This window comes from Calcarisporiella thermophila (assembly GCF_041956535.1).
Source record: "Calcarisporiella thermophila strain CBS 279.70 unplaced genomic scaffold VTP21scaffold_1, whole genome shotgun sequence".
Classification (NCBI taxonomy): Eukaryota; Fungi; Calcarisporiellomycota; class Calcarisporiellomycetes; order Calcarisporiellales; family Calcarisporiellaceae; genus Calcarisporiella; species Calcarisporiella thermophila.
Genome location: NW_027192191.1, coordinates 362945 through 384294, shown reverse-complemented (window position 1 = coordinate 384294; position 21350 = coordinate 362945). Strand labels below are relative to the sequence as shown.

General features: G+C 53.3%; 8 protein-coding genes across 8 annotated transcripts; 2 read left to right on the top strand and 6 right to left on the bottom strand.

Moving 5' to 3' along the window:
- Nucleotides 1–552: 552 nt before the first annotated feature.
- VTP21DRAFT_179 (uncharacterized protein) lies at nt 553–2610 on the bottom strand (the record flags this gene model as incomplete). The annotated part of the gene is made up of 4 exons (XM_069391915.1): nt 553–1846; nt 1933–2075; nt 2151–2386; nt 2472–2610. 4 exons carry the CDS (start codon nt 2608–2610, stop codon nt 553–555), a joined length of 1812 nt encoding a protein of 603 aa, XP_069256558.1.
- A 2315-nt stretch (nt 2611–4925) lies between these two features.
- VTP21DRAFT_178 (uncharacterized protein) lies at nt 4926–10719 on the bottom strand (the record flags this gene model as incomplete). The annotated part of the gene is made up of 14 exons (XM_069391904.1): nt 4926–5536; nt 5627–5757; nt 5847–5983; nt 6056–6137; nt 6222–6265; nt 6338–6530; nt 6596–6658; nt 6723–7132; nt 7194–8730; nt 8806–8908; nt 9017–9753; nt 9847–10019; nt 10088–10351; nt 10456–10719. 14 exons carry the CDS (start codon nt 10717–10719, stop codon nt 4926–4928), a joined length of 4749 nt encoding a protein of 1582 aa, XP_069256557.1.
- Nucleotides 10720–11448: 729 nt separating this feature from the next.
- Nucleotides 11449–13449, bottom strand: VTP21DRAFT_177 (uncharacterized protein; the record flags this gene model as incomplete). Its single annotated transcript, XM_069391893.1, has 5 exons — nt 11449–12075; nt 12142–12331; nt 12433–12653; nt 12740–12879; nt 12972–13449. The coding sequence occupies 5 exons, from the start codon at nt 13447–13449 to the stop codon at nt 11449–11451; spliced, it is 1656 nt and encodes a 551-aa protein (XP_069256556.1).
- A 266-nt stretch (nt 13450–13715) lies between these two features.
- VTP21DRAFT_176 (uncharacterized protein) lies at nt 13716–15078 on the top strand (the record flags this gene model as incomplete). Its single annotated transcript, XM_069391882.1, has 4 exons — nt 13716–13997; nt 14097–14300; nt 14399–14685; nt 14817–15078. The coding sequence occupies 4 exons, from the start codon at nt 13716–13718 to the stop codon at nt 15076–15078; spliced, it is 1035 nt and encodes a 344-aa protein (XP_069256555.1).
- Nucleotides 15079–15288: 210 nt separating this feature from the next.
- VTP21DRAFT_175 (40S ribosomal protein eS27) lies at nt 15289–16087 on the bottom strand (the record flags this gene model as incomplete). The annotated part of the gene is made up of 4 exons (XM_069391871.1): nt 15289–15317; nt 15518–15628; nt 15705–15813; nt 16082–16087. The coding sequence occupies 4 exons, from the start codon at nt 16085–16087 to the stop codon at nt 15289–15291; spliced, it is 255 nt and encodes an 84-aa protein (XP_069256554.1).
- A 96-nt stretch (nt 16088–16183) lies between these two features.
- Nucleotides 16184–17480, top strand: VTP21DRAFT_174 (uncharacterized protein; the record flags this gene model as incomplete). The annotated part of the gene is made up of 4 exons (XM_069391860.1): nt 16184–16319; nt 16408–16673; nt 16762–16967; nt 17078–17480. 4 exons carry the CDS (start codon nt 16184–16186, stop codon nt 17478–17480), a joined length of 1011 nt encoding a protein of 336 aa, XP_069256553.1.
- A 373-nt stretch (nt 17481–17853) lies between these two features.
- On the bottom strand, nt 17854–18472 carry VTP21DRAFT_173 (uncharacterized protein; the record flags this gene model as incomplete). The annotated part of the gene is made up of 2 exons (XM_069391849.1): nt 17854–18252; nt 18374–18472. The coding sequence occupies 2 exons, from the start codon at nt 18470–18472 to the stop codon at nt 17854–17856; spliced, it is 498 nt and encodes a 165-aa protein (XP_069256552.1).
- Nucleotides 18473–18874: 402 nt separating this feature from the next.
- Nucleotides 18875–21212, bottom strand: VTP21DRAFT_172 (uncharacterized protein; the record flags this gene model as incomplete). Its single annotated transcript, XM_069391838.1, has 2 exons — nt 18875–20851; nt 20937–21212. 2 exons carry the CDS (start codon nt 21210–21212, stop codon nt 18875–18877), a joined length of 2253 nt encoding a protein of 750 aa, XP_069256551.1.
- Nucleotides 21213–21350: the final 138 nt, after the last annotated feature.

Below are 21350 nucleotides of genomic sequence, written 5' to 3'. Positions count from 1 at the left end.
CCCGTTTCTTAACTCTCTCTTTCTTATTTTGATTTACACTTCCTTGATTCTTTGAGCTTCCCTAAAAGTAATTTATCAGCTGAGTATTATTTCAAGCTAAGTATAATCGGCTTTGATTTTGTGGGTCCCTCTATCCCCCCCCCCTTTTTTGCCTTTCCACATTTCTCTTTCTCACGCTCTTATTCTTCAAAATGTTTCCTTGATTTCAGCTTTTGTATCCTATCTCACCCCCTGAAATTCGTGTTGTATATAGAGGTTGTAAATTTTGTATCATTAGAAGAAAATATATTTTAGAAACCACGAAAATCAGTTCAGCGTGAGGCCGATTCTCGCCGCTTCCATTAGTGATACTACAACAGGAGAAGAAAAAAGTAGAAAAAAGACAACACAATAAACCTACGAAAAGAACTAGAAAATATTACATTTCAAGTGTTTTCTCTACATTTTACATAAATATTGCGCAGATTGCTGTATATAAAGAGAAGAAGCAAAAGACAATATAGCAACATATATAAAGGGGGGGGGGGGAGAGTTGGCCATCTGCTCCACAATTCAAGAAATACAACAGGAAGTACTTAGTCTTCGCCGACGGCCCACACGGTCCCGGAGATAGGTGGCAGCCAGAGTGGGCGAGGTGGGCACCATTCCTCGATTAGCTCCGGCCGAGGAAGAAGACGCAGCAGCAGCATGGTGATCCGGAGGTGAAATCGTGTGAGTTACGCCTTCATGGCCTCCGCCCATCTCCTCAATCCCACCCTCGTTGCCTGTCCCCGCCTCCGTCTCTGAATTGTCCGCCTGGTCAATATCGGAGAGGACCAGAGAGGCCCGGAGCGAGTTGAAGCCAGGCATCCACGAATAGTAACTCATCACCCTTAGATGAGGCACCGCATGCTCGGCTTCGAGGATGGCCTTGAGACTCACTCTCCGGCAGTCAAAGACCTCGACGGTCACCCGATGGACATTTTCGTGCAAGCGGCCCTGACTCTGCTGCCGTCGATACCGATCAATGAACGCCTGCAGTACGGCATCCCCCACCAGCGGGCAGTTGTCGAGCTCTAATCTTACCAAGGGGCACTCCCTCACCAGGTGCTCCACGCCCTCATCAGTGACCATCTCACAGAAGCTCAGGCACACCTTCTCCAGCTGCTGGCAATGCGATGCTAGTGCACGAAGCCCCGTGTCCGATACTATCACGCAGTCCTCGAGGTCGATGGAGCGCAGCCGGCGACAACCCGCTGCGAGAGCCACTAGTCCATCATCTGCAATTGCAGAGCATCCCGCAAGATCAAGATGCTCCAGCGCGGGACCACCCGCCCCGAGGTGCCGGAGTGCCGTGTTGGTGAGGAGGATGCAGTTCGACAGGTTGAGGTGCGTGAGCTTGGGTATATACCGAATGAGCTGTTCAATGCACGCGTCCGTGAGGCTGCTGCATCCTGCCATGGACAACCGTCGCAGCTCTCGCATCCCCTCGAAGGCCTTGATCACCTCGGCGACCACCTCATCGCCCCCCCTTCCAAGCGATACCATGCCATCGATTTTCAGCGTCTTCAGCCTCGGGCATCCCTTCAAGATTACTGTGAGGCCCCGGTCCGTGATGCTGCGACACCACGCGATGTTCAGATACTCGAGCTTGGGACATGCAGTAGCAAGGGTATGGAGCGTGTAGTCGTTAACCTTTGGGAATAGACAGGCGAGGTTTAGATGACGTAGGTTTGGGAGATGACGAAGTAGATAGGCAATGCTCGCGGAGGATGGGTGCTTGCAGCCCTGAATAGTGAGATGCCGTATATTTGGACAGCGCTCGGCGAAGGTGCGAAGTATGATGGAGGAGAGAAGGTAACAACCTCTATAAAACACAAGTATTGACAAAAAGGAGGAGATTCCATTGTAAATATGCCGAGAAGGAGAAGTTTTCTAAGCATGAAATGTTACCTTAAGTTCAAGACATAGAGAAATCGTCCAGCATAGACCCCAAGCTCTAGCAAACTTTGTCCGGATATTTTGGGTATGATATCGAAATTTATCACCGACCAAAGGGACCCATCCATGGCCAGCACCCGCCAACTCTTGCAAACCTAAACACCCATTCACCAAAAGCTCAATTTTTTTTTTCAAAGAAAATAAATTCCCGACTATTCCAGAGTTTTTACCTGGGCGGCAATCAATAGTTGCGGAATACTTAAGTACTTGAATATTTCCAGCTTCAGCTCGTATGGGAGATTATTAAAATAGATCCTCGGCAGCATCACTTTAATTTCCGTCTCGGCCTCAACATGGGAAGCTAACTTGGTCGGCCGCGCATGGGTTAGGGGCTCTTCATTGCAACAACTTTTCCAGGCAGCATCAAAGTCGAAGGTGAAACCTGTCTCAAGAATGGAGGGGAGGGCTAATCGTAGCATCCAATGATTAGCAAAGTGGGCATGCAACGCCGAGACAAAAAAGTTTCTCATAGCAAGGCTAGCCTATCTTACCAAATGGCACGCTTGGCCCAGCATCCCCATCGAAACGCCGCAGCTTGCCAGCTGAAATAAGGGGCAATGAGCTGCGGCGCAGGTTCGGGAGCTCATGGTAGGCCGGTACTATTAAATGCATAGCTTGTTGAACCACCATAACTAGTCACGTTATGTCAAGAATACGTGTTAACAAAAATAACTAGAGAGAGTATATAGTACTAATACAAGTGGCTAGTAATGCACATGTACAGAATATAGGGAATTTCTAGCTAGACGAGGGGTGGGTTTACTTCTTTAAAAAAAAAAGTACACGATTCAATTAAGACAGGCAAGTCGGAAGAGGCCCCCTCATTTTAAACACCTGGTAAAAGTTATCTTTCCTCTTTGCCCCTGCATGCCTGATGAAGAGCAATGAATGAAAAGTAAGTCACAAGATCAGTCACGCCAAATTCGATAAAATGCATAAAAGGCACTGGACTCTTTTGGTTATTAAGAATATTAAATGCAGCAACTTAAATTTTGGCGGCTTATTTCGAATCCAATTACCCGAGGGTAACTAGCAGGGTGAACAGATTCAGCGTTTTCCGTCACGCAAGGCTACAGCAAAGACACCGCACAAAGGATTTGCGGCATTGACGAACTAGCCCCCTCCACCAAAGACAAAAAAATTGGTGAAAATATTTATGATTCATATAGAATGCTCAATTATGGCAGAAGAGGATTATCCGTGGAGCTCGTCCCTTCTCGACACTGACTATGCAATGCCCAAACGATGGCAGTAGCTAATGGGGTGGCGCGACGGGTTCTTTGGTGCGACACTGTTGAGAGTCAGGCTTAGAGCACAGATTGGCTTTAATATCCAAGCAGCCCTTTTTTGTAGTTGTCCGTACAAATATGTTTTCATTTCGTGTCCAGGAAACAAGGCTGAGCTAGGAGGGGAGCAATAAAGAATTGAGGTTGTATTCGAGAGTGTACCTAGAATTCAGCGTCTCTTCATTATATATTTACCTTGCAACCTCATCCAAAAGCTAAGCATATTGCGTTGTACTGGAAGAGCAAATTATCGAGTATTCCATCCGAGTATCGCAGATTTCGTCAGTTGTGTGGTCGGCATCCTAGGCGTGGTTTCAAATTCATATTCTCAGGCAAAATCCTGGTGCTTTGAGAGGATATGTTATACTGCAGCTAATCCAGTTTGCGGCTGTGGCATTGGTTCTGAAGTCCCAAAGTAATAATTAAAAATAACAAGTGCATCCGCTCCCTCATGCAGATGCAGATGTCCACAATTAACTTTTATAACAATGATAATGGTGGCACTGATATATTCTCGCATGATGTGTCAACTCTTAAGGCGGCCAAGCTTCCTTATTTTATATCTCCTGTACCTTGATTGCTTCGAGGCCAATAGTCTATGGTTAAGTGTTTGTGGCAGACACTCTCCGCTCCGAAGCATTGGCCTTGCTCTTTTTAACTCTCTCCTCCCTACCACTTTTGTGCTCTGATTCCAGATATCTAGCCCACTTGCTTTTAGCTCTCTATACACCCCAGTTTAGCTAACTTCCAAGTTGTTGTGGCACTGTGGATCATGCAATCAAATGAAGAAGAAGGATCCAATTTGTTCAACGAATTAACGCGCCTGCTAGCCAAAATAACATGGATATTAAACTTTCGAATATAATTTGTACGCATCACCTACGGTGAGTGCGATATTTGTCGTCGAGGTTCCAGTGAAGCGTGATAGAACATCCTAGTGACTCAAAGGCGTGGAGTAAACACAAGAAACTTGTGTTTGTACTGCAAGTTAAATGGGAAAACTAGTCTTACGAGTTTCGAGGTTAAACCCTTTTGCAAGGTACCCATCTTACAATAGTCCAGTCTAAAAGGATCCCAAGCACGCGATAACAAACCGAATTGCGTAATAGTGAAAACCTCTGCCAAGCAAAGGAGCAGGGCAATTAATGTTTCGGTGTTGGTAGTAGGCAGCAGGCAAGTTTCTATATTTAGGCTTTGCCCGAAGATCTGCCACCACGAACTTTTGGCCTTTTCTACTGGTGGGGCCTGTTCAGATCCTCTGATGGCTGGCCGGGATATCTGCCAGACGCATGTGGATCGCCTAATCATCCAAATCCCTTTTTGTAATCCGATCTGGAGTCTGTGGGGCCATCAATCGATCATTCAAGTCTTTGCAAATTCGTCCCCTAATATGGCCAAATTAGCTGGCCAGTTCTCGTCCTATCCCTTACCTTAAAATGCAAATCGTATATATAAAGAAAAGATGTGCATATACATCAAAGGACCGCAGCGTTGATTTTATTCTAGTGATGCAATTGGAATCGAATACAATTTTGTTAATCAATAGCCACGAAAGCATAATACATTAGTGAAATTTTTGTCATTGTGGTCGAAATAAATTAAAAAAAAATTTAAAAATAGGTTGGGAAAGAAAAAAGAGGAATGGCTCGCTCGCGGAGATCAAGTTTTAAGCAAGCCTCTCAAGTGGTCGAGTTCCCCAGACTGCACACAGAGCTGCCTGAACATGCTAGTTTCCCGATGGAATAGGTGGCGAGGTTCATCGAACTCGACCACCTCTCCCGCGTCTAACACCATCACCCGGTCATAGTCGATCACCGTGTGAAGACGATGTGCAATGGTGATGAGGGTTGAGCCACTGACGAAGAGATCTAGTGCACGCAGAGTGCGCTGAATCTTGCGGTCGGTGCGCATGTCGACCGACGAGGTGGCCTCGTCCATGATCACTATCTTTGAGCGATGGAGAAGCGCACGGGCGAGACACAAGAGCTGCCTTTGGCCCTGGCTGAAATTCGAGCCGCCCTCCGCGACCGGATCATCTAGGCTGGTAATGGCAGTGACCTGAGGGGCAGTCTCGTGATTCGGGGCGGGGCCATGCGAATTGGTTCCGACGAGGGAAGAGCCTGCCGAAGAGGAGAGAGAGGAGCAAGACGAGCTGGAGACTGTTCTTGGCACAAGGTGCACACTATACAGAGCATCCCATAGTGCGGAGTCATCGTACTCATCAAACTGGTCAAGGTTGGAACGGACGGTGCCGGACATGAGAATAGCATCTATGGCGGAATCCGCGGTCAACATAGGAGGACCGCAAAAATCGGGATCAATACAGAGCTCGGAAATCCTAATTTATCACTTTCCTATACCTTGCGGAATGATGGTCAGCCTCGAACGAAGGTCTTCCACGCCAATACTTGTGATGTCCACCCCATCAATCTCAATTCTTCCTTCACAAGGGTCCATGAAGCGCATAAGAGCTAGAGCCAGCGTGGATTTCCTTTGGATCAAGAGAGAAGAGCGTAAAAGTATTGGAGTGAGAACACATAAGGTGAGAATACAGCCACAGGATGAGCAAAGAAGAAATACCCTGAACCGGTTCGCCCGACAATAGCTATCTTCTCGCCGCCTTTGATTTCGAACGAAAGATTTCGTAAAACGGGGTCCAGCTCCGGAGAGTAGCGGATCCAGAGATTTTGCACCACTATCTTCCCTTCAAAAGGCCACTACAGTTGAAATAAAAAAAATAACCCATCAGTATAAATCCTTTGAGACAGCCATCTTCATGGATGCGCTACCCCGGCTGGAGGTCTTGAATTTTCGATGATGGCAGGAGGTTCTTGTGGGATGAGGCGTATATACTCCTCAACTCGCTCGACGCTAGATGCAAAATAGGAGAGAGTCAGCTGGACCAATTCGGGAGGGGGGAAGGGGGGGAAGGTTAAGGTAGTCGAACTCATCTACCTGTTTAATTCCAACTCCACGTAAGTGAGTTGCAAGATGAGCCACTAGACAAGGATGGACAGAGTTGTTGGGTGAAAGTGTTAGATATTAGTGGTCCCAGTAAAAATATAACCTACATAACTATACAACAGCACCGTCCTAGTGAAGGTCAGAGCCAAACCCGCCCCGCCAGCAGTGATGTGGTCCAGATTACCAAGTAGCAAGATGGCTACAATAAAGGTGATCGAACTTCCCAGCAGCTCCACACGCACGGCAAGCCAACGGTTGCAGGCCCAGAGAAAATAGGTGGTCTGGATGGTTCGGTTGATTCTAGATTGGGAGAGGGGAGAGGGTGAGATAGATGCATATGCAACCGTTTTCTTGTCAGTTCGCACCTTTTCAAGAGATCTCGAAAGAAGTAGGCCTCGCGCCCAAACGCCCTGATGGTCGCCAACCCACTACCATAAAGCAAAAAATATCAACCAATTAGAAGATGAAAGCCTAATAGGGGGCATAGGTTACGTGGAGGTTTCGGAGATGAGCGAATAGACCGGGGAACGCGCGACGCTGCTCAGACGCTTCAATTCGCGAGAGCTTCGGATATAGTAGAGGCCTATCCCGCTGTACAGGATCCCCACGCCCACCACAAATAGCAAGAACGCCGGGGCAATCACCGAGATCACCGCGATACCTGCTATTATCTGCAGCGAGTTCCAGAGGACAAAGCTCCAGTTCAGGGCGAGCGTGTTGTCGATGGTGTCAAGGTCGTTCGAGAAGCGGTTCAAGACTCGGCCTATGGGGCACGTGTCGAAAAAGCGTAGCGGCGCGTGGAGTATCACCCGCAGCAACTCCTGGTGGAGATTACGCGAAGCCCGTAGAGAGCCATAGTACAACGCTGCCGTCCGGAAGATCAGAATGACCACGATGGCGAGCTGAACAGAGCAATAGACCACTATGGTAACATAACCATACAAATACAAAAAAAAGGGTTACTGTTTTCCAATCATCAGTCCAACTGCATGGTACACTTGGATTCATACGGAGATAATAATTGTTATCGTGTTGAGCACTTAGAGCTATCAAGGTACCGGGCGCCAGGGTGGTGAGTGTCCAGGACCACAGCCCAGGAATGGACGTGTCCTCGCTCCAGACCTTCAACACCCACCTGTCCACCACCTCGAGCAATTGGTGAGCGGAAAACAAGGTCATCAGAAGGATCCAAAAAGGCACATTGCCATTGGCTTTCAAGTACCGTCCATACACGCTCCATTGAGTACGACCTCTCTGCCGCATCTCCTCGTTCGTCCCCAAGAAGATGGGTTTTGACTGCCCGTCTTCATCGTCGCCCATTGCGGGAGAAGGCGAGCTGGGATCGCTTATCGTCTCCGCGCCCTCTTCTCCTTCTTCCTCCTCCTCCTTCATCGCCAGCATGGACTCCACCTGTTTCTTTCCCTCCACGCTCAGCACCTCTGAGAGCAGCCCCTGCTCCTTTATCTCGTCCACCGTCCCCCTGCCTACAACGGTTCCACCCTCCCCCATCAGCAAAATCATGCTTGCAGAGGGCAGAGAGAGCTTCAAGTGGTGGGTCACCAGAATGCGAGTTCGACCTTTGGTCAAGTCGCCGGTGAGACACTGCTCGTATATATGCCGGGCCACATTGGCATCCACCGCCGAGAGGGGGTCGTCGAGGAGGAGGTGGCGCGCGGGGCTATATAGAGCACGGGCCAGGGCAATACGCTGCTTCTGGCCGCCGGAGAGCGTGATTCCGTTCTCGCCGATCTCGGTCAAGTCGCCGGCACGCAAAATTTCGAGGTCTCTGGTGAGCGCGCAGGCCTCGATGACTCGGCGGTAGCGCTCGGCATTCCACTCCTCCCCGAAGAGGATATTGTCCCGTACGGTGGCGTTGAGCAGCCAGGCTTGTTGCGCAACATACGCAACCCCATTGTGCGAGAGCCCGCTCGAGTCCACCACCCTGGCCCTCTCAATCTCTTCCTGACTTCCCAGGGTGGGCGCCTGGACAAATCCGCCAACTCTTTCCATCTCCCCCAAAAGAGCAAGCAGGAGAGCCGTCTTCCCGCAACCAGTAGGCCCACAGATAATGCTCAGCTTTCCACGCGGAAAGCTAATGGTCAAAGCTCTAAGAGCGACGGGCGGCTTCAGAGAGGTCGACGAGGTAGGGAGGACCTGAGAGAGTAAGCCATGAGTGATGCCTGAGCAATGATCCTCGCTGGAGATCTTCGTGGATATTGAGCTGCTCGAGCTGGACTTTAGGGTAGGCCAGCAAAAGGTTCCGTTCACCAAGGCAAGCTCGCGAGCGTCTCCCTCCTCCACCAAACCCCCCTCCTCGATTTGCCCCTGCACATCCTGCTGGGGATCGTACTTTTCCGACTCTTCTGATTGCAAAAATACTTCGAGGCGGCGAAGCGACACAATGGCGTCCTGACTTTTGAGAAATTTTTCAGTGAAGAGGGTGAAGGGAACCCGGAGTATGTCGAAAAGGGTGATGGCGGTGAAGGTTTTTGCCGCCGTGCTAGAGAATTCAAAGAAGGGGGGGGGTCAATAGAATCCATCCGAAAAGACCATTTTGAGGAGAGAGAGGGCTTACAGCTCGTTTTGGAAAATCTTCGTGTACGAAAAGAGGGCGATTATGGTAACAAGGGTGGGCAGTAGGAACCAAGTCAAATCGAAAATTCCTCTTATAATGAACACTACCGGGGAGGGAGGCGAAGAAAAGACGGAGAGGGGGGGAGAAGGATGGAGAGTTAACTCGCCGATAAATCATCAAGCCAAGAAAAGCAACGGTAGAGAATACTTACGGTGCAGATAGCATTTCAGTTCCTTTTCCCTAGCCTCCAAGATCTTGTCCCCGAATCTTCGCTCAAACGCGCAGAACTTCACGATCCTCACCGCCTTCAACAGTTCACTCGTCAGGGAGATGCGCGCATCCTTCGTCTGCAGCAGCGATTTCTGCAGCCGCGAGTAAGCTCGGCTCGACACGAGCTGAAGCGGGAGAGCAAGAAGCAGGGCAAGCATGCCAATGAGGGCGCTCCAGCCCAACACGTTGTAGAGGAAAAGGGTGCCCAGAACAATGTGCAGTGGGGTCATGCTTAGGGCGATGAGGTAGTTGAAGAGGGATGAGACGCGCTCCGCATCCGTCGTCATTAGATTGAGCAACCGCCCGGTCTCATCCCTGTCGCTTACCTCTGCCTCTGACTCCCCGGTGACGGGGTTCTGGGTGAGAAGCTTTCGTCTCAAGAACTTTCTGTACACCTCAGATTGCAAGCTCGCGTAGGTTCGCAGCATGAGCAATCGATTGTAGTTCTCCTCCTGATTGTCGACCACAGTGTAGGCGGAGCTCGTGAGAAATATGCAAAACGCGGCTAGATAGGCATCCACGAGAGGACCTTGACTAGGATGCTCGAAAAAGAGGAGCAACTGTTGAAGGAAGTAGGGAGGCGCATAGCTGAGAGCGACCGCAGCAAGTGCGAGACCCAGCTGTCTCCATAAGATGCCACGGTTCAATAGCCAGATGCGCCGGAGGAGTGTATTCGATCTGTAACACAGTCCCAACATTGGCAAAGAGAAAATTCAGCGGGGAGGGGCGTGAGCAAGGGAACAGAATAGTTCAGAGGTGGGGTCCGCTTACCTTTTTCCCTGGAACTCTTCATACACCTCCTCCGGATGGACCCAGGATGCCAATTCCCACAGATCCTCCTTCTCGAGGGGCCGATGGCTTCCAAGCGAGATGAGCCCGTTCATCCAGGAAAACAGCATGCTGGAGAAGAACGACATGGTCGCTTCGGGCGACGCCTGTTTTTCCTGATCAAATACACACCATTAAGGGGATCAGATGGGGCAACTAGAGGTGACATTGAGAGGAAATTTACATAGTGTGCGCAGGGCCCCTGGCTTTCACCGGCTCCTCCCGATAGGGGACGACTCCCTACCAGCAGGATCAGCAAGGACCAACCTGCGGTCTCCAATATCGCCAGTATCCAGTCTACATTTATTGTTAAGAGGTCACCCCGTGCCCAGAAATAGAGCTGTGCGGCGCCGCATGTAGCGTACACAGTGTACAACGGGAGCAAACGGGCAGAAGTGGTAGCAGCAGAGCTTTTTGAAAAGAAAATGTAGAAACCAAGTGCGTACACCTGGAAAGGATTCCGGAGGTGAGGGTGAGCAAAAAGATAAAGATAAAATAACAAGACTAGTTCAAGCAGACGAGTATGGGTGTGTTGTGGAAAGGAGAGTTTACCACAGGAATTAGCATGAGGGCAGCGTTCACCACTGCGCATTTTTCCCTCTCCACCCAGCCCCTCCAGCCGATTCTTGCTAAGACGACCAGACTCTGCTCAATCAAAAGCACCATGTGCACATAGTCCCCCCAAGTCCATCTATTATTGTTATTTAGACCGATGCGATGGAATCGGCGCGTCAGGAGACGCAGGAGGAGGAGATTAAAGATGGAGAGCAAGGTGCAGAGAAGGGGAATCGCGACAAGCCAAATGCTTTGGGACATTCAGGGTGTTTCAAAAAGGATTTTCATGTTTATTCGCGACGATGAACTCTCTAATGAAGCTTTCAATCAATACCTTTCGTACTGACAGGACGGGCTCGGAGCTGCCTCGGGCCACGATCGCACTTTCGTCTCCATTTTACAAGTGAGAGAGGAGGAGGTATCCGTTGGAGTGCTTCCCTGATGAGGGCGTCGAGGAGAGAAAGAGCGGGCCGGTAAGGTGCTGGACGCTAAGTATTTTCCCCTCCATAACTGCCCCGCATCATGACATATCATGCATAGGTACTGTCCCAGCGTTAGTCACCGACCAAATTAGGGCCATTTCCATGAGGTTTGCATTCCTGGTATTTCCATAAGGAATTGCCGCTATGAAACCCCCACCTTCCCCCTTTTGATTCCCCTTTATGAAGATCGACCCATTGGGGAAACTGGTGGGCATTTTCCTAGAAGAGACAATCGACCGTTTTGTTTTCCAGATCGGTTTCGGATCCTCGCGAGCAATAGAGGCAAAGTATCCATGATGTATTTATTAATGTACAGAGGTTAAAAGCAGAGATGGAATGGGAGGAAATAGAAGAAAAAAGTAGGAAAAAAAAAAGAGAAAACAGTTATTAAAACAAGTGTATTTGAAGCTACGAGATAAGCGAGTCCATAACGAATACAACACACGCACACACACATGCATACCCACGAGAGATGGAGGGGAGGGGGGGGGGGGTACTCGAGCTGCATTTAAGCGGCCATCCGCAGCGGGAAGGAAAACACAGACCCCAGCACCAGGCCGGCGGTCAGAAACACCGCCATCAAACTCCCCACCAAGTCCTTCTCGCCCTGCCGGATTCCACGGACCTGAGGGGCGGCCATCATGGAAAGCGAGCCGAGGTAGCCGTTGGACACGGAGAACAAAAACATGATGAAGAAATAGAGCCCATCGTTGGTGATAAGGGTTTGCACGCGCCGAGGGGTGACATCCACGTTACAAATCAGGAAGAGAGGTATAAACGCGGTACGCAAGAGGGAGCCCCACACAAGCATGTTGCCGTTGGTCAGCTGCAGGAGCCGGAACCCGGGCATGACCCTGCCCACGATGTCCCCGATGTTGAAGAGCAGGAAGTGGAACCCGACGAAGACATCGTTGGCGAAGAAGCGCGACTTGGTGGGGGTCACCGAGTGGATGAGGGAGGTGATGGAGGGGAAGAGGGCGAGGGTGATAAGGAAGACGTAGGTGACGGAGAAGGCGGGCTTCACGATCTTGGGCAGGACCTGGCGGATCGTGGGCTTTTGCTGGGAGATGCCGTCCAGCACCGTCTCGGAGGTGGAGAAGACGGAGGAGTCGGCTTCGCTGTACGTTGTATAATACTAGGACGACACGGAGCATGAGCATTAGCAGGAGGGGAGGGGAGAGGGAGAGGGGGGAGGAGTTACCTTGTAGACGGGGAGCTTGAGCAGGACGAAGTTCCCCACAAAGGATGTGAACGAGATGGAGAAGGCAAATATGAAGTAGCGGAATGCGCTCAGTTGCACGTCACCAAGGGATACGTTGATGCCGGAGCCGACGGTGACGGTGGTCAAGATCTGCGCAAGGGCTACGGACACGCCTCCGATACCTTGCCCACTAGAGAGGAGGGAGGAAAAAAAAAACGAAAAGCAGATAAGCACCGAATTCGCGCAAGGCCCGTGATCCACGGATGGATAAGCCGGGGAATGCCCTCCTACCTCATAACGGCCTGCATGTAGATCGCGGGGAACTGAGAGACCAGGGAAAAGATGCCATTCTGATACAGAGCGGCGGAGGCGCCCATGATGGCGACCAGCGTGAGGATCACCTTGAAGTACACTTCGCCAGTGCCCAGAGCGGCGGTCATGGCGGAGAGCGCAAGCAGCAGCATAACGATCACGTTGGCAACGATGGCGATCTTGATGCGCCAAGAGAAGGACTGGCGGAGGAAAAGAGAGGGAAAGAAGTTATCCTCAATCCCAATGCATGGAGGCAAAACAGAGGAAAAAGAAAGAGAGAGCGTACCAGCTTTTTTGACATGAGGGCAAGGATCAGAAACACTAGATTTGGGACATTATAGCAGATAGAGAAGTAATTTTGAAAGCTGTCGGCATAGGGTGTGCCGGCGAATCTGCGGGAAAAGAAATCGGAGGCTGTGATGAAGACTAGCGAGGAGGGTTGGGGGGGAAAGAAAGGGAAAAGAGAGGGCATTAGCAAGGAGATCTCCAGAGGGGGGGTGGGGGGAGGTGGGAATTACCATTCCATGGGAGCAGCATCGAGATGCCATGCAGCACAAAGATCCAATACACCAAATGGAAGGAGTCTTTTGGCGGGAGGGTGGAAGCGACGTCATCAGGGAGGGTCTCGTCCCATTCGACGCTGTCCTCGTCGGTGCGGTCGGTGGGGAGGCGGGAGAAGCCGCTGTGGTATTTGAGGGGGGGAGGCATGGGGAGGGTAGTGGAGAGGGCGGTGGCCGTGGAGTCCGGGGTGATGGAGGTGGAGGAGGAGGAGGAGGAGGCGGCCAGGGTTGGCCGGGTCAGGGTGACGGAGGAGGATTTCTCAAGCGGGGTTGAGGGCCGGGAGGAGTCTGCGCCGTCCTCGGACGACCGGTCGGTGAAGTGGCTGACTTGGGTTTTCTCGTCGCTGGCGGCGTCGCTGCTGACACGCGGGGGAGCCTGGAGGGGGTGCGGGAGGGGGTGCGGGGGGGCAGCTGCTTTCTTGCGCCGGAGGCCCATAACGGTGGTGGGAGAAAAGAGGAGGAAGCTGGAGAGAAACGGGAGGGCCCTGCATTCTCACCTCAAACTTTTTTCCCTCTTGTTGTGGAAATGCATGCGCCAATCACCGCGCTTGCTCTGTTCCAAACAGAGGCCTCGGCCTTGTGTTCTTCCAGTCGAGCCTAGGACAAGGGTCTTTGATTGTGCGACCGAGCCCATTGGCGACCTGAGCCTGCTTGGACTAATGGGGAGCCGCTGCCCCTCCCGCGGCCGGCCCTGCTGATTCGATGCCGGCACGGTTAGCCTTTTGGCTCCGGCCGCAGGCCCATATGCAGCCCTGGGCTGCATTGAGGGTTCGCGGCCAGCCGCGGGGCGGCTGCATGGGCCAGACGCCGGCCGAGCACACTGGCAAGGCCCGCCGGCCGCCCCCCGCACTCAGCGCAAGCGCTTGGGCCCACGCCTCTCGAAAAAGGGGGGGAGGCGGGGCACGCTCTGGGGGTGGGTTTCAGCAGCTGCAGCCCGTGACGAAAGCTCCCGCCCTTCGCCCTCGTAACAAACAATTGCGATCAGTAATATAACTGAAACCACTTTGCATCCGCTTGTGAAACCAAAGTCCGCCCAGTGGATTGGGCCGCGACGTAAGTGCACAAAAAGCCTCCGATCATCAGAGGCCAGGGCGGGAATCCGAGTTACTAATCCTATTTGCCCGTTTTCTCCACCCGCGCGCTGCACCGCCCCCCGCCCGCTCTCGCTCGCTGCGGTCGCGACGGCAGGGCCGCGCTTGCGGCTGCCGCTTGGCCGTCTTGGCCGTCTTGGCCGTCTTGGCCGGCGAGCACCCGCACACTCCGCCCGCCCGCGGCCAAAGGGGAATGGTGGGCGGGGCTGGGAGAAATAGTTTATCCTCCCCCCTCCCGCCCGCCCCGAAAGAAAAAGGAAAGAATTAAAGTAGGCTCGAGAGAGGACTTCCAAGACAACAGGCTACCTCGGCAAATGGCGGGTACCCAAATTTGGGGGTTGCCAAATGGCTCACGATGGGGCCAAGGCAGGGCCAGCCCCTGGGATCGTTAAGCTGCAATGCGTGAAGCGCAATACCGGCGCTTGCATGGCGCGGCTCAGGCTGGCAGCGCTATGGCGGCGGGCCGCGTGGGAAGCGGACGGGATCCGCGGAGCTGGCATCTTCACAGGGTCATGCGTGCCCCTGGGCGTCGCATGGAAGGGCCTGCTGGAGAGGAAGAACCTAATGCCTGTCCCTCCCTGGTGGCTGAAATGTTAATCTACCTGCTAATGAGGGGGAGCTGGTGAGAGGGGGCCAATATACGCCAATATACGGGTGAATATCGACCGCAGGATTCTCGCGGATGCGCCTCCCTGTGCTGATGAGATGACAGGCCCCAATTGGGCCAAGCAAGTATGGCGAGCCCGCCCGTCGGCTCCGTCGCACAAGGCATAAGCGCCAGGCGGATCGACACAAGCTTTAGACTCGGCTGTCTTATGCGATTTATGGAGCTCTGTCAGCTCCTTTGCATGTTAGGCTCGCAGGCCTTCCCTGGAAGCCCCCGTGCTCATATTAAGGTTGGGTTGCGTCACCAGCGAGGAGGGATGGTTAGGTTTGCATTGCCATCCCTCAGACGCTTGTCATGTGAGGTTTAAGGTTCAATTTCCTCGCAGTTATGCTTATTTGTCAAGTAAGTTTAGCGATGCTCCCTCAACAGGAGGGTTCTAGGGAGCTGCGCAACCCAGTGAACAATGGTAAGAAGGGTGCTCATTTATTGTTATTTTGGAGAAATATCAAATGTTCATTGATCGTCCGTTGAGGTTCAAGTCAACACAAATAAATCATTATATTTATCTGGGTACAACTTAGTTAATCTTTCGGCGGAAAGAGCAACCTGAAGGAACACAACGCAAAGAAAACAAAAGGCCATTAATACCAGCTCCTGGGTGTCAGCACAGAAAAAAAAATGCCAAGGAGGCGGAGGAGACGCGGGCTGCGGCAAGGAAAAAGGGAAAGGGATGGGGAAGATGGAGCGAGAGGGCAGGGGAGAACGAACGAGGGAGGAAAAGGGGGAGGGAAAGGGGGAATGCTTACCTTCGGTCAGACGAGCACGACCACCAGTGGGCTGGCACAGGACAGTCGCACAGCTGCCGCACACAACAACGGTCTGCGCGTGGCTGAACACGGTGGTGATGTTAAAGCAACCTAAGCGAAAATCGGGTCAGCATTCTTAGCCCAGCGAGCCATCGAGGGATGCCGACAGCCGGCGATGGATGCTTACCGGGGCACTTCACATCCATGAAGTACGAGTTGGGCGACTGTACCAATCGCTTAAGCTTGTGGGTGTTCTTTTCTTGTTCGGCGGAGGGGTTAAGAAGATCAACTGCCAACTAAAAGCAAACAAAAAAAACGCCACGTTAATGCATCTTGTCCAGAGAAACGAGGCAGGATCTGCCGTCTTGAAATGGCCCAATCTACAAAGCACCCCCATCGGCCCTCCCTTAGTGGCCTCTCATCCCAGCCTCATCGTATCCCTCCAAAGCCCTCCTCGCGTTGGAGACGGGGCAGACGGACGTCCATCCATCCATCCACCCATCCACCCATCCACCCATCCATCCAACTCCCCATTCACCCTTCACGGCAGCAGCGATCACTTACCACCATCTTGACAACGACTATTTCCTGTGCTGTAGGTCTGGAAAAGGGAAGAACAAAATTTAGCCCTGAGGTGAAAACAGTTTTTTACTTGCGAGAGCTCACATGCTAAGCCACCATCACTCCTATTTCATCTCTCCAGCTCGCTGCTCCAGCTCTCCCGCACATCGCAAGGTCATCGCCATGGAGTCAACGGCAGAGGTACTTAGCCACTTCAAGCTGGTGCGGCTTCTGAATGAAGGTAGGCCCGTGGGTGCACTCCCTCCCGACCCCTGCTCCCGCTTTCCTCGAGCCGGTCTTGATGGTTGTTTTCCCTTTGCCACCGCTAGACCCCATCACGAAATCGGTCATTCTCCTCGGCAAAATCCATCCCAGCGCTTCCGCAGACTCCGATGCCGGGGAGAACGCTATCCTGCGTCTCGAAAAATCTCACTTCCACTCCAGCGAGCTGCCCCAACTCACGCTGGGATCTCGCATTGCATCGCTTCACCTGCGCGAAAAAAATGACATCTACCATTGGTTGACGGGCATGCTGGCCAGGGATGAGGACCTGGAGGACGTCAAAATGGAGCTGATCTATCCTTGCACTGACGCGGTAATCATCGCCTTCTAAGTGTAGCTATGGTATTGCCTCAGTGGAAATGACGGCGTCTGGTTTCTCTTCTTATTTTCTCCGAGCTTAGCACATCAAGAAGTACTCGGCTCAGTCCTACCACCTGTTCAACGAGACACCCGAGATCTATGCTCAGGTGGTTCGTCCATTCATCGAGGCGATCCCCACCAGCCGCATTCAGTGGGTCTACAACATCATCGAGGAGAAGGCCGAGGTGGACTCGTTCGTCATGCACGATCGCGACCCCGAGACGGGGTTTGTACTGGTGCCAGACAGGTAAGTCGCATCCACCGCCCCCGCCCCCGCCCCCCTCCCTTCCCCTTCGACCCCTTATGGCTACTTCCGACCATGCGAGTTGCTGACGGACCCCCGCCCTTCCCGCATAGCAAATGGGACAAGAAGACCCTCGAGAGCCTCTATCTTCAGGTGATCGTCAACCGCCGCGACATCGCCTCGCTCCGCTCGCTCCACAGCGGCCATCTGCCGCTCCTTAAAAACATCCGGGAAAAGGTCCTCAAGGTCGTGCCCGCCACGTATCCGGGGGTCGGCCCCGAGCAGCTGCGCCTCTTTGTCCACTACCAGCCCTCCTACTACCATTTCCACGTCCATGTCACGCATGTGCACCACGACCCGGCCGGGGCCGCGGTGGGCCGCGCCCACCTCCTCGAGACAATCATAGACCATCTCGAGCATATCGACCCCATGTACTACCAAAAGTGCACGCTCACCTATGTGGTGGGCGAGAATCAGCCCCTTTTCCCGCTGCTAAAGCCATGCTTGCCTAGGTAGCGTGCCGATGGGGGGGGGGGAGGGTGAATGGCTCACCAAGGAACCCATTTTTATTTATAGAGGAATAAACTAGAATGCTTTTTGAGGAGACAGAGGGGGAGGGGAAAGGGAGGGGGGGAATATAAGCTTATATACACACAGGACTCCGGCGCACAACAAGAGAAAAGGGAGGAGCGAACGGGAGTTGGAGGTCATATCCAAAAAAAAAAAGGAAAAGAAATGAAAAAGCGGCTCAAACCAATTCAAATAAAATATAAAATACACAACCTATATCCCCTTCCTTGGACCGCTTCCCGCGTGTGTTTCGTACATGGAGACAAGGGTGAAAAGGGACCGTACAGAGAAGGAATATGGACGCGCGCGTCGCCCTCTCTTAAGCAGACTCGGCTGCGGCCGCCGAGGCAGCGGGCTTTCTCTTGCTCTTGTAGTCCTGAATGGCACTTTTGATCGCATCCTCCGCCAGCATTGAGCAGTGCAGCTTCACGGGCGGCAGGCACAGCTCCTTGGCGATCTCGGTGTTCTTGATTCGGCCGGCTTCATCCAGGCTCAGTCCCCGGACCTTCTCCGACACGAGAGAGGATGAGGCAATCGCAGATCCGCACCCGAACGTCTTGAACTTCACATCCACAATCTTCCCCGTCGCCTCATCGACTCGGATCTGGAGCTTCATCACGTCTCCGCAGGCGGGGGCGCCGACAAGTCCGGTGCCGACATCGGGATCGTTTTTGGGCAGAGAACCAACATTGCGAGGGCGCTCGTAGTGATCAATGACCTACGCGGGAAAATGGAGAGGAAGGAGATCGTTAGGATGCAGGGTAGAAGGAACGGGCGAAAGATCAGCTCCGACAAAGCGGATCTCGTCTCTTATAAATCAATGTTTATGTTTTCGTTACCTTTTCGTGGTATCCACGGCGAGCAACCGCAGCGAGGGCAGGTGTGGGCGCACGGCGCGAGATCAAGCCGATGTTGTGAGTGAATACCGAGCGAAGCATTTTCAGATGTGATAGGGTAATGGAAAAGACGGGCCGTATATGTTTATTCTACGAAAGGGGGGGGGGGAGGGAAGAGCAAAGCAAAGTGGAAGGACCGGAAAAACTCATGAGATAATCAGAGGAACTGATATGCTGCGCTACAAAACGGATTGTTTATCAAATCCTAAGCCACAACCCATGATTCATAATATATGCTGGAAAAAAGCTTAAAAACAAAAGAGTATAGTGGGAAATAGAGATTAAAAATTCAGACATACAACACACGGATAAATATATATTGTACAGCAAACTGTAAAACACACTGCTCCACCCAGCGGTAATAAAAAAAAAGGGAAAGAGAATTGAACCAACAATTATAGAATAAAGATGAAAAAAAAAAGGAAATAGACACCCTGGGCGGTGTTACTTCAGTACAGTTTCCAGCTCCTTCATCATCCTGTCTAGCCGCTCCGAGTCCTCCCCCACCAGCCGGGTTTCTTGCCAAGCTCCCTGTTTCTCAGGTGATGGTTTCGGTTTGGCCATGACCCGCTCCTGCTCGGCCTGCACGCGCACCATTTCATCCAGCAGACGGGGCAGGGCAAGGTTGCTATGCGCATAGTATACATCGGTCACCACTCTGTCCGCCCCGGCATCCGGTATCTGATCCAGCCGATGGCGTGACATTCGGTCCGCGGGATTCCGTCTCGGCCCCTCACGGTGCTGGCGGAGGGTGACTTCGTGGTCTTGGACTCGCTGCGCCATCCGCTCGATCATCCTGATGACTCGCTTTTCCCCGCCGTCGGAGCCCTCCTTCTCGAGAGGATCGAGCCGGAGGACTCCACTTTTACTCCCGGCCACGCTCCAAACCACTTTCCCGTCGCTATACTCCAGCATTTCCAGCTGCTCGTAGTCCTCGCTCCGTGCCCCGCCCTCGTCGCTCGCGACGTCCTCGTCCTCGTCCGCATCCTCGTAGTAGTAGTGCTGGTAAAACTCGTCGATGCTCTCACTAGTACTCCGGTTCGACGTGGAGGCGAAGGAGAGCCGCGAGTCAGGCGAGCGGCTGCCATAAGAGCCGCCCGCGTGAATGTCCAAGAGGTTGCTCTTCTCCCGTGGATGGCCGCCCAAGTCCGTCGGCCTAAAGGAGCCGCTGCCCTCTCGCACGAGAGTACCGCCACGGTCGGAGGGCTCTGCTTCCGCGGCCGCCACCTCGGTTGGAAACACGATCGAGGGGTGCTTCGATGAGGCCGGCGACCCCAAGACCTCGCCGTCCCCCAGGTTGGCAATGACCCATCTGCCCCGGGCACATGGCTCCTCCAAGCGCGTCGTGGTCGAGATCTCGTTTGGTGAGATGCCCTCGCCCACGCTGACCGTCTTTTCATCGGGACGGAGGATGGTGCGCCATGTGGCCATCATGCGCTTCAGCGACTGCTGGCTGAGAGGGGAGTCGGCCAATTCCGGGGCCGGGCCGTCGCGATGACTGGGGCCACCAGAGGGGTCCGCGGCCACCGGTCCGGGTAGGGGAGGGGGCTTGGTGAAGAGGAGGGTTTTGCGCACGACGCGGGCGGTCGGGTCGGCGTGGTCAGGTATAGGGGGGGCGGGCCGCTGGGGCGTGAGAGCGTGGGCGTCATCCTCGGAATCCTCCGTGATCCCATCCTCATCCTCCACCACCACCTGGGTGGTGACATGGATGTTCATCAGCGAGCCCGTGTTCAGCCGGCTGGGGGGCGCCGCTCTCCGCCGGGTGGGCCCCGCGTTCTGCGGAGCCGCCAACAAGGAAGCGTTGGACATCACAGACCGCCGACTGGCCTCGTAAGTCGAGCCGGTCGAGGCGGACCTCTCCAGCATTTGCTGAGCGAAGCCGTTCGCCTCGCGCGCCCCTGTCCGCTCAGTGGCCTGGGGGGTGCGCGAGTCGCGTTGGTCGGCCAAAAATTGCGAACGAAGGCTCTCGTGGCTGAAGAACTTGCGAACCCCTAGGGGGGGTGCATGCTCCTTCTCGTCGCGCCGTTTTCCAGGCGAGGAGAGCTTCGAAAGTATCCCTCGCCCGGACCGAGACAAGTGGGCCGGCACGGATCTCGGTATTGCGTACGCGCTGCCATCCTCATCCTCGGATACAGAGGAGTGCTTCAGGAGGTTCTGCTTTATCCACCTGAATCGCGGTTCGCCACTCGACCGGGATTCCATGGATTGGCGCAGGCCGTGTTCTTCGCGGGTCGGGGTGATGGGGATCGTCTTGATGGTGGAGGTGGTGGAGATGAGCTGCGGGAGAGAGATATCTCGGGGCCGGATTTTTTTCGAGATCTTGTTTTGTCGGCGTGTAGTATCCTGACGGTTTGAGGAGTGTTGCTGGGCCAGAATCTGCTCCCACTGCTGCTGGGCAAGTTCCTGCTTGCGGAGCTGTTCCTGTGGTTAGCCCAAGGGGGAGGGCAGGACAGCCATGGCATGAGGAAAGCAACGAAAAATAATTCACACACAATAAATCGATTACCTGCTGCATCAGGGCCATCTCATTCGCTTTCTTGCGCTTGTTCTCTGCTGGTTTGTGAGATGGGTCTCTTTCGCTCTTCTCAGGGGTGGGGGGCGGCTGCGGCTTAGAAATGGCGGGGGAGGCTGGCAAGAGGATAATGGGTGGAGATTTGGATCGGGGGGCCTGGGCGGCGCCGGGGCTCTCGGGGGGATATGAAAATGCAGCGAGCCGGCTATGCTCTGCGTCCTCCCATGTGAAGGAGGGGGGGCGGCCATTCGATGAGGAGAGCTCCACCATAATGGGCTTGGTTGGGGCGGTGCGAGGGGAGGAGGGGGGGGGATACAAGGGTGAGAATAGGGGAGATGAAAGAGCCAGCTTTCAGAGAAGAGATCAGAACGAGCCCGCCGGATGAGGGGGGAGATTGGGGGATGGAGA